Genomic DNA, 18,869 nt, shown 5'->3' with positions numbered 1-18,869 from the left:
GGATATGTCTCCGATGCGTTAAAGATCCAACTGTTCTCAATTTATCATACACATATTTAAATGTACAATGTGTAGGGTGAGTACGTTGAGGACATCTTTCAGCGTATAAATCTCTAGCTCTCACTGAATTTCGTTGGAATTCTCCGTAAATGAGAAGCATATCGACCTTTCCTTCGAAAGAATACATCATTCACATTCGCTTGATTCGACGATACTAGTCTTACCGTTCCTATTAGTGTTGTATTGAGAAACCATCGAATGGTGTTTACATGTCAATGGCACGTTAGATGCATACGGCGTATTCGGCGAATATTTACTATTTGCACAATATACGACAGAGAATTTCTCAGAGCATGTTCTTCGATAAGTGATAAGGAATACCACTGTAAGACTTCATCGTCTCCTGACCTTCATTGCTCTCACAATCATATTCCACACATCAAGATGCTTCATTCGAACCCAAACTCGATAAGATAAAGTCAATGTTGTGTGAATTCATGTAAACGATATGCAAATAACTAATAAATCGCAAGTGCTCACCGTGGTTGAAATACTCGAGGCTGGCGTACACACATACATTCCAGACACGACGGAGACAGGAACTTTTAGTTCGAGAGAGGCAACCGCACGCCAGGAGGCCAGTCCCAACCCATCTACGTCAGCCGGTGGCCGCCCGTGGAGCGGACAGCGTTCGCCCGAGGGAAAGGAGGAACGACCCCGCGTTCGGCTTAAAATCAAATTCCGCTACATTGTGTGGGAGCGGCCAGCCTACGCATTCTTTACACACAGCACGCTGTTTTAGAGATTTTCACAGGGAGACAACAAACGCCAAACGCCGATACTACAGGTTCCCGGATTGGTCGCCTTAAACGAAACGTCATTCTCCCGTTTTAGAAGAGCAATGCTGATTGGCAGACGATATTTCTGACGCCTTGAGCTGAAGGAGTAATGGAAGAGACCGAAAGATATACCCCTTCACATCTGGTGTGAAGAGGCGCCGTTCCGTTGTCGCTCTTGGAGCGAGCAACAAGTCTCTCCTCTGTACTTCACTGGGAGAGCACCTCTGTCGAGAGCGAATCGGAGTGCGACTCTCTATATTGAGTCCTTGCTATTAAGTGTTGTTCACTGTGTTGGCCGACTGACACACTTCTAGTGTTGTATGAACGGACAGAGTTATAGTTAAACGCCTGCGAGCGAATTTTTGAGTGGCATCGCGGTGGACTGGTTATCTGACCGGTGTACCACGCCAATAGTTAGACTAGGGGCGAATAGGAATCCTTGACTTCATCAAGGCGTAGGGAAAGTTTGATTGGCGAAGGTCAATCCAGATAGAACGAGAGTTATCTTGTTTGTCAGCAGCGCAGACAGCAGTCATCGCAGCCTACGGTATAGTGCGCTACAGCTATTGCGAGCCCCATATTTCTTCCACAACGGTACACTTCACTGCATTTCACATGCGACAGCCTCTACCGTACCTAGCAACATTCTAAAGGATAATTATTCAAGTTGAGTAAGCGCGCCTCTCAGCCATTCTGCCAAGTCAATAACAATCTTTGTATAGAAATTTCATTAGCCAATCCTATCCTTGAGAGATAACTTCACATTCCTAAAAGAACCAGGATATAACTTGTTCAATTCATAACTAGAAGTGCCATTGTGATTTCTCAGTATTTTTGCTAAATAAATAATAATTTTCGTTAGTTTCATGTTTTTCTTACACTAACTAGCTCTACTCCAGTACCCAAGTATTCCACTAGTTAGGTAAGAAATTTTGTGAATTTTTGTGTAATTTCCTTACAGCGGACGACTCCAGAAGATATTTATTGCTGAAAGTTTTTCAGGTATTTCTCTAGAACGTTAGGAGCGTCTGCCTGACTTCTGTAGTAGTGTGGGAGTGGAAATTGCATCTTGCAGGAGCCACAGGGTAAAGGGTACATCTCAAATTAATCCGTTGCGCAGAATAACAGAATCTCAGATCAACCACACACGCTCACACCATTTAATCCATTATAAGAAGAGTACAGCACTACACTGATACCAATGGTCATCACTTCCAGCACTTGCTGTAAATGGACGTTCATGCCAGCTTTGTGACCTTCGTTGACCTTACTGTTACACATCATAGGATTCGTCTCGATAGCCGCTATCAGAAAATAAGTACCAAACTATAGCATCCCTAAAAAAAAAAAAAAAAGTTGACCTTCGTATTTCTGACGTGAACCCACCTAGCAACAAAAAATCAACGTCACATTGGGGCCCCCGTTGTCCCATGCAACATTTGTCCCACAGACTTTTCAGCTGCTTTCATTATTCTAGATGGCAACAATTAGTGACTCACCCTGTACAATATATACTAAATAACGGGCGTATTACTACTTTGCTCAGCAGTACATGGTGTTTTGATACACAAAAGTGAAATTCTTCTGAAGAGAAATTCATCGTTTAATTGCATGACAAACGTATCGCCTAAGGTATTTAGTCTTCGCCTCGCGTGATGTAAAAGTTATAAAACAAAGATACCATCAGGAAACAGATATACCATTCTGATTGTGCCGTGGAGTGTGAGAAACTAACTGTGGTTGTTTAAAATAATTTTAGCAGAAAGGGTCTCGTGTGGCGTGAGAGGTACCATCCGCTCACATCGCACATTTTCATGTCCGTCACCGAATTAGCTTAAAATGCATAGAGGTCAGTTCACCAAACAAACTATTTTATGATGTTGCTGCTTTAACATTTTAGAGTACCTACAGAGTTGGGGAGATTGTAATTACCTTAACAAGGAATATGTCATGATCTTTATCTGAAGTGGATTGTTTTCTGTTGAATGGTTGTATTGCGTTATTGATTTTTTCACTCTAGCTGCATTGTAGAACGCATACAAAAAAATGCAGTCTGACGATAATTTATAAGTCATAATTAAACGACATTTCCAAAAAGCCGTAAGTTCTGCTCAGATAATAATATTTTACTACTGTATTGCAACCATGGATGTTCATTTTTCACAGTTTCGCAGATGAGTTAATATGACTCATGACCTCTTAGTGTCCGTTTGTGACAAAACAGTGGATTTCTTAAACGCCATCTGCTGGTACAAAGATCGTTGTCCACATCGACACACTACATACAACATGAAGATCTAAGAAAAGCAGTTGTGTAGGATGTTTTACATTATCCGCAGAAAACCCTTCCCGCAATGGTTATGAAAAAGAAATTCTGCTTATACTTCAAGCATATTGCTACAGACATGTTCGTATAACGTCCCATAACCCCTGGGTGCATCAGATATTAGCTAGTTCCCCTCAGCTGCAGAGTCATCAACATTAGTGCTTAACTAACTTTTAGAATGAAAAAGAATTTTGATTGAATACTTTTATGTTGAGAGTGGTGAAAGACAGTTTCTGTAGGTGTTTTATTATATAATGAACTAATGGTTCCGCTTATTTCTAACAAGCTTTTTTTATAGAATGATGAAGCACTTAGCAGCGCATCGCGAGTGCTACCTGTAACTCCTCTTCAGAAAAGAAAGCTAACTATCCACATTGAGGATAGACATTTGTTAAAAAAAAGTATGCTTACTCTACACTACTTCTCTGCGTAGCAACTCTTGAGTCACCCAACTTTACTCTCCCATTTGAAAGCAACCAAATAAAAATGCGTGCGCTGAACTTACTGTTTGTAAATTACTTCACTACTGAACACCTTTCTTCGGAAGTGGTAGAAATTGGAAGACCTTATTCTGCCAATTCATTACGTTTGACCAATGCCACTAACATTAATAACACTGTGTTGGCCCTACAGCAATTTAGTAACCATTACGCAGTTACTGTTGTGTTGTGATGGATTATCTGCTACCAAGTGAATAATCAAGCAGTTTCTGGTCTACTGCGGGACTATTTACAGGTCCGAGATGTCAAATAATATTTGATACACGTGTATCAATTTTCCTTTCATAGATGCGTGACACCATAGTAAAATGTTTGTGTGTAGTAAGTGGCTACGTGAAGAAAAATATGTTCATACATTCGTTTCGTAAGTTTTATCCTCAACCAAACTATGTCACGGTTTAATTCTCGTATTTCAAAAAAAAGAAAGAAAATAAGGACAGGGAACTTACTAACCAGTGTTACAATTTTGCAAAATGGTGATAATAATACTGATCTTTAAAAAATATCTGTTTCCTAAACGGAACACCATCGACCATCAAATTATTGTTTTTTTACCCCTAAGAAAATTTCATTTTACCACTCAGGGGGTAATTACCCCAGATTTGGAGCCACTGTTCCAAAGAGATTTGCTGTTCGCGCATTTGTTCACGACACACACACACACACACACACACACACACACACACAGGAGAAATTATCGTTATTGTTTGAGGAATTACACGAAGATGCAGACGTAACTTTAGTTCTTAAAATTATTTATTTGCTCTACGGTATCTGTGATGCACCTTAAATGACATTTCGATATAATAAACTAATTGTACGAGCACGTGCTGTGTAAAATAGGCACCTTTGGGTATTTGCGTACCTTGGTGGACGCATATCTCAGCTGAAATCAGACAAAGTGAAAGCAATTATTTCTGTTGATTTGTAACATCAAAACACTTCAGTGACCAATTTCGTTCGTTATTTACGCATATATGCTTCAATTGCTTACAAGATTTCCAATAATTCTTATTAAGATCTGACCTCAACACTGTTTTGACTGATTACATTTTAGTTTTATTGCGATGTGGAAATTTTAGTGAACTACTAATATTCTGGAGCTTTTATTTTGTTAGCGTCCCGAGGCTTCATGCTCCACAAGATGCAAAATGACATTTTGAGGTTCATATACCACTTGCGCAAAGGGACTGTGACGGTTTCATAATTTCCCGTAATAGACAAAATGATACACTGAAATTCAGATCCAAAATAACAGAGGCAGTCTGAAAGCAGGTAAAAGATATAATGAAATAAGACAGGTAGGTCTTCAGCCAGTATGGAGACAGAACTACTATGCAAGAAGCATCGGGGTCCAGCAAGACCGACTCCAGATTAGTCTACCCGAACAGACGCAGTAGGTTATTGGCCTCAGGCTACAAAGATATGTAAAAGACTATATTGTAAAGGACGGACAGTATTCACATGTGGTAAGGTAATATTCTTCTGCTTCTGACAATTTCGTAAATAAGAATACACAAGGTGTAATGGGTAATAAGTGCAAATATTTCTGTTGGTGACTGAGGACGGTGTACTGGATGACATTACTTCAGTATTTAAGTAATTTGCAGACTAATAATTATAGCTATTACAAGTGGTTTGTTTTTAGGCTGGTTAGTACCTCCAAATACGTATGGCAAGTGCTATTAACGCTTGTTTTCTCCTGGGCAGCAGATCTGGTGATGACGTGTGGACACGTGGACGCAAAACGGTTAGTCCATACTGACAGGCGTAGTCCAGTGAGAGGTGGAGTAACTGCAATGCAGAAAATATCAGGTCCTAAAGTGTGTGATGTGTTTGTGAAGAGACTGCTCGATGTACAGAACAACAATCAAAACACTCATGTGCATACGTGTTAAGGTACCACGTATAAAAATATTTGCACCTATACCCGTTTCATCCTGTATTTTACTGCCTTTAAAAAGTATGCCAACACGTATTTCTCATATTTAATGATGTAAATCTATAGATTTATCATAAATATATTAAATAAAATTGTTTTACTGAATGAAGTGATGAAAGCATTCAATTTTTCGGATGCCTGTTGTAAATATGCAACACACTGAGTTGTACCTGACAGGTATAGCGTACCTTACATTTGACGCTTCATTACTGGCTACAAAGTACGATTTTTGATTTTTTCTTTCAAAAGGAAATTTATTCAGGCATTAAGCGCTTAATATTGATTATAGATGGCAGAACCAGTTTTGTTAATGTCTTTCACTCACTTTTGTAGATTACTGTGTAGGGGCGTGTTATGTAGCAGTTTAAAAATGTGGAAGAACAGATTACCAAACGAAAACGTACAAAGAATACTTAAAAGGCAGTATGAATTTCATTTTCCTGGTCTTCAAGTACTTTGACTACTGTCGGTCCTGGTCTTTCAGTATCTCTGGGTAGAGAAAATCAATCTTCACGTTTCCCGCGCTCGTCAAACAAAAATAAATTTCTAGAATGAAATTTTCACTCTACAGCGGAGTGTGCGCTGATACGAAACTTCCTGGCAGATTAAAACTGTGTGCTGGACCGAGACTCGAACTCGGGACCTTTGCCTTTCGCGGGCAAGTGCTCTACCGACTGAGCTACCCAAACATGACTCGCGCCCTGTCCTCATAGCTTCAATTCCGCCAGTACCTCGTCTCCAGCCTTCCAAACTTGACAGAAGCTCTCCTGCAAACCTTGCAGAACTAGCACTCCTGGAAGAAAGTATATTGCGAAGACATGGCTTAGCCACAGCCTGGGGGATGTTTCTAGAATGAAATTTTCACTCTACAGCGGAGTGTGCGCTGATATGAAACTTCCTGGCAGATTAAAACTGTGTGCCGGACCGAGACTCGAACTCGGGACCTTTGCCTTTCGCGGGCAAGTGCTCTACCGACGGGGCGCGAGTCGTGCTTGGATAGCTCAGTCGGTAGAGCACTTGCCCGCGAAAGGCAAAGGTCCCGAGTTCGAATCTTGGTCCGGCAAACAGTTGTAGTCTGCCAGGAAGTTTCAAAAATAAATTTGATGAGGCTTGCAAAGTAGAGATTCCCCACCTGTTCTGTGGACAATATTCGGTACTTGGGAAAGGACAGCACAGCCGGGGCTGGCGTGAGGCAAAACAGCCGCACGCAGCGGGCGCACTGCTGCAATCAACAGCGAAAGGGCTAAAAAATATTGTCTTGCTAAAAATATACCTTAGTTCATTCAATATGTACTGCTGTAAAACTTACGAGTGTGTCTGTACTCACCTCTTTGTATTGTCACTCGTCCAATACCCTACTATAAATTTTTTTTTTTTTTTTACGATTGAGGAAAAAACAGGAGGACACAATTTAGGTGACTCGACCAATATAGTCACTACAGAAGAGAGGCCTCACTGTTGTAAAATTTGGCAGTCGATTTTCATTTGGCTCTCATTGCTTCTTCTTATTTCAAAACTGCGAGGTCATTTGCTGGAGCCTGCCTAGCACTCAGTTCCGGCGCACTGTAGGCGGGACTGTCGGTCAAGCCGTGGAGGTTCCCCCTGAACAACGCTGCCAGAAATACTTCCCGGGACGGGGCGTGCCGTCACTTGAGACTGCGTTCCCGGCTGCACTCGGCCCCTGGGCTATTTCTGGAGTAGAGGCGCGCCTCGGTGACGGCGCACGTCATCTGCGCCGCCGTTACAATACGTGCCGGCCAAAGTCTCAGAGGGGCGGCCTCAGCTGTACGTGTATACTGACAGGCTGCTGCAATAATCGGTTGCAGCAACCGCGACTCTGACGCGATATTTGAGAGGGCTCGATCTCGACTGATGCCAAGAACACCAGAACCGTTATTTTTGATGTGTAGAAATCAATATCTGCCCGATTGACCGCACACGCCCAATTTCAAAACGCTCGAATAGGCTGCTTTGAGAAACGAATTTCAAAGCTGGATGTATTAGGGTCATTCGGTAAGGAAGGTCCAATTTCTTATAAAATAGACGATTACTTCTTTTTCAAAAATGTTTTTATTTAATACCTTACATGTTTCTCTATTTTTTCTAGGTAGTTTCCATGTATGTGTAAACATCTGTCATAACGTTCTATAAGCTTTTGTATCACTAATCCATAGCTGTCTGCCGCCTATGAGGATAGCCAGGGTCATCTGCTGCTTTCTTGTCGCCGTCTGCTACGACTCGCTTGTCATCGAGAAACTCCTTTAGGTTGCGGATCTAGTTGAAATTGTGAATCGCCGATGGGCACGAATAGTTTCGTCCACAGCTTATACCAAAATCTTCTGAGACCACTCATAATCGGTCTGACCGCGGTTCATCATGGGCATTTTCTCGCCCTTCTTCGAGACCTCTCGCCCACTCACTCACTTTGCTGTCACACATCGCATCGGGACCATAGACCTCACTTACCTGTCGATGAACTTACGCTACTACCACGTTCCTTGCTGTCCAAACCGAATCACTAACCGTATTTCACAGTTGGCGGGCTGATCAATTGTTTTATCGTTTTGAACTCACACTGTAAACAGAACACTCCTAAATACCAATGAAAATGACGTCGTTTGGCGAGCAAGACATGCAAGGAGTCGGTGTGCATGCGCGTTTCAATTTTCGCGCGGAATTCGATTAGCTACGATGGTTCGGAACTTACTTTCTCAACAACCCTCGTATTAAACGCTGTATGTAACACAAGGGCGAAAGATTTGTAGAGGACCCTGTCAGGTGTTTCAGAGCGTGCACAGGTCCTCCGCATCTGAGCTGTCCTAGCTGTTCACAGTGTTGTCGACTGCTATTCGTGTCTCAATGAGCTACCTGTCGAACTGTGTATATGTGGGCACACACAAGCGGAGTCATCAAGTTTTAATTATCACCGCGAAAAATAAAAATTACATAATTTTTGGTTTGTTTGGAAGTGTATGTCTGCAGTCTTGGTACACTCTGTATTCCCCGCGCTACAGTACCATACCACACCGAAAGCTGATCCCGTTAAGAAAAAGAAAACGGGCTCTGCCATTTTATCTTGGTTCTTCTAACGCCGAGTTGCCCTACTGTGACGCGGGGAATTCATTGTCTATTAATTGCATGAATTTATTTCCCGATATAATAATTAAAACTTTATTACTGCTCCTCAGATGTGGGAAGAGTGTGATTCCAGCATCACAATTTTCAAGATATGTCCTAAACCCATAATAGTAACTGTATAATAAACTGTAAGACAAAAAAATCGACGCACCATGAAGGACTTATCCGAATAGGATGGAAATCAATAGATGTGATGTGCGTGTACTGACAAACAAACGACTACAATTTCAGAAAAGTTGGATGACTTATTCAAGAAAAAGACCTTCACAAACTGAGCAAGTCAATAACGGTTTAATCCACCTCTATAAGCGGTTATTCTGATTGGCATTAACTGATAGACTTGTTGGATGTCCCCGCGACGGGTATCGTGTCAAATTCTGTCCAATCGGCGCTTTAGATCGTCAAAGTTCCTACCTGACTGGAGGGCCCCTGTCCGTAATTCTCCAAACATTCTCAGTTATGGAGAGATCCGGCGACCTTGCTGGCCAAAGTAGGGTTTGACAAGCACGGAGAAAAGCAGCAGAATCTTTCGCAGTGTGCGGACGGACATTATCTTGCAGAAAGGTAAGCCGAAGGTTACGTGTCTCGAAGGGAAACAAAACGGGGCGTACAATGTCGTTGACGTACCGCTGTGCTGTTAGTGTGCTGCGGATGACAACCAAATGGATCCTGGTATGAAAAGAAATGGCACCCTAGACCACCACTTCTGGTTGTCGTGTCGTATGGCGGACGACACTCATGTTGGGGTCCCACCGCTGCTCAAAATGGTTCAAATGGCTCTGAGCACTATGGGACATAACTTCTGAGGTCATCAGTCCCCTAGAACTTAGAACTACTTAAACCTAACTAACCTAAGGACAACACACACATCCATGCCCGAGGCAGGAGTCCAACCTCCGACCGTAGCGGTCGCGCGGTTCCAGACTGCAGCGCCTAGAACCGCTCGGCCACTCCGGCCGGCAATGCGTTGTTGGTTTGGTCAATTTGCGAAGCTCTTTCTTTTGAATAAATCGTCCATTTTTTTTGAAATTGTAATCATTTTTTTATCTGTTCATATACATCCCATCTACCGACTTCCGTACCATTCAGATAATTCGTTCGTGGTGCATAGTTATTTTTGTTTGTTATTTTTGTATCCCAGAGTGTATGCTACACTGCTGTACGATTGTCAATTAAAGTGGTAAGCCAAAAGCTATAGAATTTCACTTGCCGTCAGCGATTAGATTTGTTAACGTAAAACTGCACGCACTGACTGTTGATGAAATAGGTGTAATATGCACTCAGAACAGTAAAAGTTACCATTTTGTCTGTTCAAATTTCGAAGATATGAAAAAAGCACACAGACAAAAAACATCGATACCAAAGATAATAGCTGTCGTGTTTTTGGATAAAATAAGTGTGGTAGTCTTATGGAACCGAGACAGTCAACAACATGTGACAAGTTCTGTTCAACGCTTTCAGAATCGACGATGCTAAAGGCAGCAACTGGAACGGTCTTCGTTAATGATAATGCATGCAAGGCCTCACGTGTACATCGGCAGCTGCTGGTGTGTTTTTGGATAAAATAGGTGTGGTGGTCTTATGGAACCGAAACAGTCAACAACACTTGACGTGGAACAGTCTTCGTTAACGATAATGCATGCAAGGGCTCACGTGTACATCTGCAGCTGCTGGTGTGTTTTTGGATAAAATAGATGTGGTGGTCTTATGGATCCGAGACAGTCAACAACACGTGACGAGTTTTGTTGAACGCTTTCAGGACCGACGATGCTAAAGGCAGCAACTGGAACAGTCTTCGTTGACGATAATGCATGCCCGGGCTGACTTGTACATCCGCAAGTTCTGGTGGGAACTTACTGTCCACCCTGCCTACTCGCGTCACTGCTTGTACATCGCGGCATAGGGTGATTGTGAATGTTCTGAACATAGAGACGCTTTGAAAACGTCGTTTTTAAAGAGGACGTAGTCAAGGTACCGGAAGTTCCCAGAGAGTGATGTTGACTGCGGCAAAAAATGAGGAGATTTGATAAAAACATTTATCTGAGTTTGTTTTTTATTTTTTAGATAAACGGGCTTTTATTTTGATATTCTTCTTACGTGATAGTACTATTTATCTCCAAAACTTTTGCCTTATGTAAAACTTCCTGGTTTGAATGCGAAGTTGAAATAATTATGCAACAGCTGATCCCAGGTAATTTCAGAGTTCACAGGAGGAAAATATCACCAGTTCTCTGCGACACAGATGTATAATCTATTCTTTGTAGCTCGCTAGTCATTAACCTGTCTACAGTCAAAAAAATAAAAAGAAGTAAACTGTTTACCTAAGAAAAGAATTATTTTTGTGCCATTCTATCGCCAGTCAGTTGTATAACCACTGAACGAAATATAAAACTGTTGAGGCTTCTGTGCCCAGTTTTTCACGTATTGCCTAATTGTCACGTTTTGTCTCAGCGCCTTCGGCTGACGCTTGTTCCACGATTTTTCTGAGGTTTTGGCAGTACTTTTGACTGGCAGTGCCAAAGCTTCAATTTCCATTGCTGAAGATCTTAAGATGGTGGACACCGAAAAGCTGTATAACGTGGTACATCAGTGAAAAAGTTTGTTGTGATCGACTCATAAGATGTAATTTTGTGCACACAGCTTGCTGATATCTGTCGACAATGATCTGGTTTGCATTCCGACAGAAAATCAAAGTGACGGAGCTCCTCCGGAACTTCACGCAGATCGACGTACAGAAAGGTTTTTCGTCCGTCGTAAGAAATACTCTGAATGAACTAATACTACCATATGCAAAATAAAATGAATCAATTATGAACGAAATATATTACGTTTCTGAGTGAATTACATTGGAATACGATTAGAGCATATAACTGATGACGTAAATCTCACTTTAGTTTTCTCAAACTTCTCGTAGACTCTGCTTCATTTTCAATAAATAGTACAAGTTATAGCACGCGACTGTAGCAAGCAAGGAACGCCACGTTTTTACATCAGGTTCGTAAAGATGCATGAAGCTGAACTAGTTATTAATGTAAAAATCTTGAATCCTTGGTGCTCTGTAGCTTCCAGATGTGTATTAAGGGACATCTTCTGTACACCATGAGTTGCACTAGAAATTTTTATTTGTCGAAAACTATTTTCGGATTTATAATCCATTATCACTGGCATCTAATATAGAGGAACAGCCGCCCGTTGTCGCCGAGCTGTTCTAGGCGCTTCAGTCCGGTACCTTGCTGCTGCTACGGTCGCAGGTTCGAATCCTGCCTCGTGCATGGATGTGTGTGATGTCCTTAGGTTAGTTAGGTTTAAGTAGTTCTAAGTCTAGGGGACTGATGACCACAGATGTTAAGTCCCATAGTGCTTAGAGCCATTTGAACCATAGAGGAACAAAAAAACTGTTGGTGCATCGACTTCTACAAAATGAAATCGGTATGTATAGTAGAAGTAATGTTAGTCTATTTACATTATGTTCCTCTGTAGTAGTGACATGAGTGTAAGCTAATACGGTATAATCTAGAATCTGTTCTGTTACACAGTATACAGGTTGTCCTGTATGTTACTGCTGTCAAATCTTAGACAGTGACAATTCGTGAGTACTTTGACATTACAATCACAGAGTGTAAACGTGGAGCTGACAGGTCAAAGAGTCTACATCGTGTGTCTTTTGTTATTCCTAAGCTCAAATTTATATATGTCAGTGACATGCATTCATACATGTTGGCTTATTTTGCAGCTTTACAAGTTTTGTATATTCTACCTTTATATACCAACTGCCGAAATATTGTAATTTACATATAAGAACGTATGTCACACATTTAAGTAAATATATCTGTGACAAATACCAAAAGACAGGTAATGTAGAATCTTTGACATGCCAGTTACACTTTTACGCTATATGACAGTTACGTCAAACGTTGTCAGTATTTGTCACTGCCTAAGATCTGACAGCAGGAACATACATAACAACCAGTGTATTATATAATAGGACAAATTTCATATCCTATCGTGTTAATTGAGACGCGAGTCATTATTAAAACTTACATAATGTGAGTAGACTTATACAGGGTGAGTCACCTAACATTACCGCTGGATATATTTCGTAAACCACATCAAATACTGACGAATCGATTCCACAGACCGAACGTGAGGAGAGGGGCTAGTGTAATTGGTTAATACAAACCATAAAAATAATGCACGGAAGTATGTTTTTTAACACAAACCTACGTTTTTTTTAAATGGAACCCCGTTAGTTTTGTTAGCACATCTGAACATATAAACAAATACGTAATCAGTGCCTTTTGTTGCATTGCAAAATGTTAATTACATCCGGAGATATTGTAACCCAAAGTTGACGCTTGAGTACCACTCCTCCGCTGTTCGATCGTGTGTATCGGAGAGCACCGAATTACGTAGGGATCCAAAGGGAACGGTGATGGACCTTAGGTACAGAAGAGACTGGAACAGCACTTAACGTCCACATGCTAACACCTTTTTGTCAGTCTTTTTCACTGACGCACATGTACATTACCATGAGGGGGGAGGTACACGTACACACGTGGTTTCCGTTTTCAATTACGGAGTGGAATAGAGTGTGTCCTGACATGTCAGGCCAATAGATGTTCAATGTGGTGGCCATCATTTGCTGCACACAATTGCAATCTCTGGCGTAATGAATGTCGTACACGCCGCAGTACATCTGGTGTAATGTCGCCGCAGGCTGCCACAGTACGTTGTTTCATATCCTCTGGGGTTGTAGACACATCACGGTACACATTCTCCTTTAACGTACCCCACAGAAAGAAGTCCAGAGATGTAAGATCAGGAGAACGGGCTGGCCAATTTATGCGTCCTCCACGTCCTATGAAACGCCCATCGAACATCCTGTCAAGGGTCAGCCTAGTGTTAATTGCGGAATGTGCAGGTGCACTATCATGCTGATACCACATACGTCGACGCGTTTCCAGTGGGACATTTTCGAGCAACGTTGGCAGATAATTCTGTAGAAACGCGATGTATGTTGCAGTTGTTTGGGCCCCTGCAATGAGGACCAATGAGGTGGTCGCCAATGATTCCGCACCATACATTTACAGTCCACGGTCGCTGTCGCTCTACCTGTCTGAGCCAGCGAGGATTGTCCACGGACCAGTAATGCATGTTCCGTAGATTCACTGCCCCGTGGTTTGTGAAACCCGCTTCATCGGTAAACAGGTAGAACTGCAACGCATTCTCTGTTAATGCCCATTGACAGAATTGCACTCGATGATTAAAGTCATCACCATGTAATTGCTGATGTAGCGACACATGAAACGGGTGAAAGCGGTGACGATGCAGTATGCGCATGACACTACTTTGACTCAGTCCACCGGCTCTCGCAATGTCCCGTGTACTCATGTGTGGGTTCATGGCAACAGCAGCTAACACACCAACTACACCCGCTTCTCCTGTGACGGGCCTGTTATGGACCCGTTTGATTGCTACGACCATACCTGTTGCATACAGTTGGCGGTAGATGTTTTGCAATGTGCGGCACGTTGGATGCTCTCTGTCCGGGTACCGTTCTGCATACACCTTGCAGGCTTCAGCTGCATTTCGTCGACACTCGCCATAGATGAGTATCATCTCCGCCTTTTCAGTGTTCGAATACACCATGGTCACAGTTCCTACAACACTACACTACCACAGACGTCTGGTAACACGGTGTACTACAGTTGGTCTGCGTGCGGAGACGCATGCAGAATAACAATAGCAGCAAGCGCTACATGCGGACACTGCGACAGCTAGATCAAACCACAACAGTGCACTACAGCCACACTCGTAAACACGGTCGTCATCGTAAACATGTACCTGCAGATGCTGCTCGCCGACCGTGGCCCGTGTTTGTTAGAACACGCAACTGAACGTCGGAGGTTTCAAGCGTCAACTTTAGGTTACAATATCTCCGGATGTAATTAACATTTTACAATGAAACAAACGGCACTGATTACGTATTTGTTTATATGTTCAGATGTGCTAACAAAACTAACGGGGTTCCATTTAAAAAAACGTAGTTTTGTGTTAAAAAACATACTTCCGTGCATTTTTGTATGATTTGTATTAAACAATTCCACTAGCCCCTCTCCTCACGTTCGGTCTGTGGAATCGGTTCGTCAGTCTTTGATGTGGTTTACGAAATATATCCAGCGGTAACGTTAGGTGACTCAACCTGTATTTCTGCTACTCTAAGGGTTTCCAGAACTTCCTGTTACAAACTTCTAGGACTTGAAGAGGGGAGTGGGTACATAATATGATTACGTACGCTCTCCCGGCGGGACTCATCAGCAGAAGCAGCATTTTCCTGAAGATGGCGACCAGTTGGATCGCCGAAATATCGAGTCAAGTTGACTTTAGGATCCGGCAGCAAACCCGAAGAGACTTTCAAGGGTACATAATATTTTGAACAGTAACCAATGTTCGGAAACCTACATCTGAAAAACATGTTTGCTAGATAGGTATGTCACAGGGTAGGCATGGTGGGATAAGGTTACGTCGGATCGGCTGATGTCACCTCACGTCTGTCCTACCTCTTGGACCACGTTCGAGTGTCATTCACGTTACTGTGAGTGTTACAGCAACATGGCTCAGTACACGTTTGTAGAATACACCGACATGTTATTTCTGAATGGCGCAGGTCACGTTAGTGGAAGAGCTTTATCAGGCCCGTTCTCCGCAACGTCCGACTCCGTCGCACATCATTTTCTCCACAACTACGCAACGCCTTCGAGGAGGGGTACCTTCACCGTCAGCAGACGTGACTCGCGCGTTCCAAGGAGACCATACACATCTGAATTGGAAGAGGTCGTGCTGCATCCAGTTAAGGAGAAACCGCCAGTGAGTACAAGAGCAGTTGGAAATTTTGGAAATTCGTGGTACGTTCCTATGGAATCAAACTGCTGAGGTCATTAGTCCCTACGCTTACACACTACTTAATCTAACTGAAGCTAACTTACGCTAAGGACAACACACACACACCCATGCCCGAGGGAGGACTCGAACCTCCGACGGTGGAAGCCGTGCGAACTGTAGCAAAGCGCCGTGGCAATGCGCAGTTGCTTTGGCTGTTAATAAGTGGAATTGGAAAACAAGTGATGTGCTGGGTTACGGCTAATAAATTACTTGTAAAAGTGGTTTCGTTACCAAATGTTTTCAAATAGTTGTAGCACGGAAACGGCACATTCCCGCACTTGCATTCCCAATCAAAATATTATCTATTCAATCTGCTTTAGAAGTCCTAGAATTTTGTAACGAAAATTTTCGAACACACTATAGATACAGTTGTCATTTCGTAGAAGTCGATGTATATACAGTTGTCTGTTCCTTTATATCAGATGCTGCTGATCACGAGTTACAAACCCGAAAAGCGGTTTAAGTAAATAAACATTTCTAATGCAGCACAAGGTGTATAGAAGACGTCCTTTAACAACGTTATTAATGAAGTTGAAGTGTACACAAGATATAGCGTATATTATTAGTGTGCTAATTATTATCATTTTGGATTACCGTTCTGTTTCAGCTGAAAAAATAATTTTTTTCAGTTTTCCAAGTAATCTTACGGGTTAATAAAAATCCTGACATCCTTGGGTTGAGAATTCGAAAACAAACAAAGTTCCATATGACATGTATTTTGCTCGTGCAATCTGCAGACATTCACGATTCACAAGTTTTGGCGCTGAGCATGCCTACGGCTGCAGCAGCGGACGGTACCTGAGCCAAGGCGACGCTGCGGCAAGTACTCACCATCGGGCGATCTGGCGGTTGAACGGATGATAGACGAACTGTACAGAGGCCGTGGCTGACGCGGGGTTCGAGCCGGCAGTTTTCCTGCAACACAAAGCATCGGCTAGAAGTCGTTCCGTACACTTTGTGAGCTGGTCAGGGATACAGTGAATCTTCAACAGTGACAACTTATTTCTTCATAGCTCTTATTGCTAGTTACTATAGGAGTTCGTACACTACTGGCCATTAAAATTGCCACACCACCAAGATGACGTGCTACAGACGCGAAATTTAACCGACAGGAAGAAGATGCTGTGATATCCAAATGATTAGCTTTTCAGAGACACCTACAATCTGCTGACACGAGGAAAGTTTCCAACCGATTTCTCAGACACAAACAGCAGTTGACCGGCGTTGCCTGGTGAAACGTTGTTGTGATTCCTCGTGTAACGAGGAGAAATGCGTACCATCACGTTTCCGACTTTGATAAAGGACGGATTGTAGCCAATCGCGATTGCGGTTTATCGTATCGCGACATTGCTGCTCGCGTTGGTCGAGATCCAATGACTGTTAGCAAAATATGGAATCGGTGGGTTCAGGAGGGTAATACGGAACGCCGTGCTGGATCCCAACGGCCTCGTATCACTAGCAGTCGAGATGACAGTCATCTTATCCGCATGGCTGTAACGGATCGTGCAGCCACGTCTCGATTCCTGAGTCAACAGATGGGGACGATTGCATGACAACAACCATCTGCACGAACAGTTCGACGACGTTTGCATCAGCATGGACTATCAGCTCGGAGGCCATAGCTGCGGTTACCCTTGACGCTGCATCACAGATAGGAGCGCCTGTGATGGTGTACTCGACGACGAACCTGGGTGCACGAATGGCAAAACGTCATTTTTTCGGATGAATCCAGGTTCTGTTTACAGCATCGTGGTGGTCGCATCCGTGTTTGGCGACATCGCGGTGAACGTACATTGGAAGCGTGTATTCTTCATCGACATACTGGCGTATCATCCGGTGTGATGGTATGGGGTGCCATTTGATACACGTCTCGGTCACCTCTTGTTGGCACTGACGGCACTTTGAACAGTGGACGCTACATTTCAGATGTGTTACGACTCGTGGCTCTACCCTTCATTCGATCCTTGCGAAACCCGACATTTCAGCAGGATAATGCACGACCGCATGTTGCAGGTCCTGTACGTGCCTTTCTGGATACAGAAAATGTTCGACTGCTGCCCTAGCCAGCACATTTCCAGATCTCTCACCAATTGAAAACGTCTGATCAATGGTGGCCGCGCAACTGGCTCGTCACAATACGCCAGTCACTACTCTTGATAAACTGTGGTATCGTGTTGAAGCTGCATGGGCAGCTGTACGTGTACACGCCATCCAAGCTCTGTTTGACTCAATGCCCAGGTATATCAAGGTCGTTATCACGGCCAGAGGTGGTTGTTCTGGGAACTGATTTCAAATAATACCCGTTTATCATCTGCATTTCCTCTTGGTGTAGCAATTTTAATGGCCAGTAGTGTATAAACACACACATACAGAAACTTGAACGAAGTGTTGGTGACGCACCAGGACAGTACCAAGTTACCTACTTAGCTTCCTCTGTGGGATTTTATGGTTTAATTCTTAAGTGCCGTAGTACTAGGATGGGTAGGATATGTGAATGTTGTGTGCGGACGCTGCAGGAGCTGGCTGCAGTTCGCGAACAGCTGAAGACGCTCTTGTCCGGGATCAGCCATCTTCGGGCCGCTGGCTCGGGGTATAGCGGCGGTGGAGGATCTGGCGCGTCGCATAGGACACCTCAGGTGTCATTTGTTTCAGCCTATATTTCTGTTGCCGTGGCACCTTGCACTGTATGCAACGCGATGGCTCCGCCGCCACCGCTGAGTGGCGGGTAGTGATGCGTTCACATCACCAAAGACGGACTGTGAATCTGGAGGCTGACGGCCTGACCTCACCCATTCACACTGTGAGTAGACATGTAGCCACTCCTTCAGCAGGGTCCGAGCATGCACACGAGGTGAGGAGCTCCAGTGTTAGCTGCTTCCCTTAGGGAAATAGCACCCAGGGGTGGAAATAAATCTGCTGTGCACTCAGTATGCCTGCCAGGGACATCATCCGAGATGTGGAGGAGGTCCTGCCTATGGCTATCGAGCGTGCAGGGTGCAGTCGTCTGCAAGTAGTGGCACGCAATGGCACCAATGATGTATGTCGCATGGGTTCTGAGGCCAACCTCAGTTCATGCTGGCAACTGGCGGAAGTGGTGAAGACTGCTGACCTCAAGCATGTGGTGCAAGCAGAGCTCACAATTTGCAATATCGTTCCCAGAATGGATTTGGATGCTTTGGTTT

At 43.3% G+C, this 18,869-nt stretch overlaps 1 protein-coding gene across 1 annotated transcript in view; it reads right to left on the bottom strand.

The window, feature by feature from the left end:
- Positions 1–18,869, bottom strand: part of LOC124616291 — a 734,272-nt gene that overhangs the window by 213,178 nt on the left and 502,225 nt on the right. Inside the window, exon 4 of the mRNA XM_047144593.1 lies at positions 16,519–16,602. Within this exon, the coding sequence (XP_047000549.1) occupies positions 16,519–16,602 (84 nt within the window). The remainder of the gene's footprint in view (positions 1–16,518; positions 16,603–18,869) is intronic.

Source organism: Schistocerca americana, chromosome 5, assembly GCF_021461395.2.
Source record: "Schistocerca americana isolate TAMUIC-IGC-003095 chromosome 5, iqSchAmer2.1, whole genome shotgun sequence".
Lineage (NCBI taxonomy): Eukaryota > Metazoa > Arthropoda > Insecta > Orthoptera > Acrididae > Schistocerca > Schistocerca americana.
Note: the sequence above shows the minus strand (reverse complement) of the source record. Positions and strands in the feature narration are given on the sequence as shown.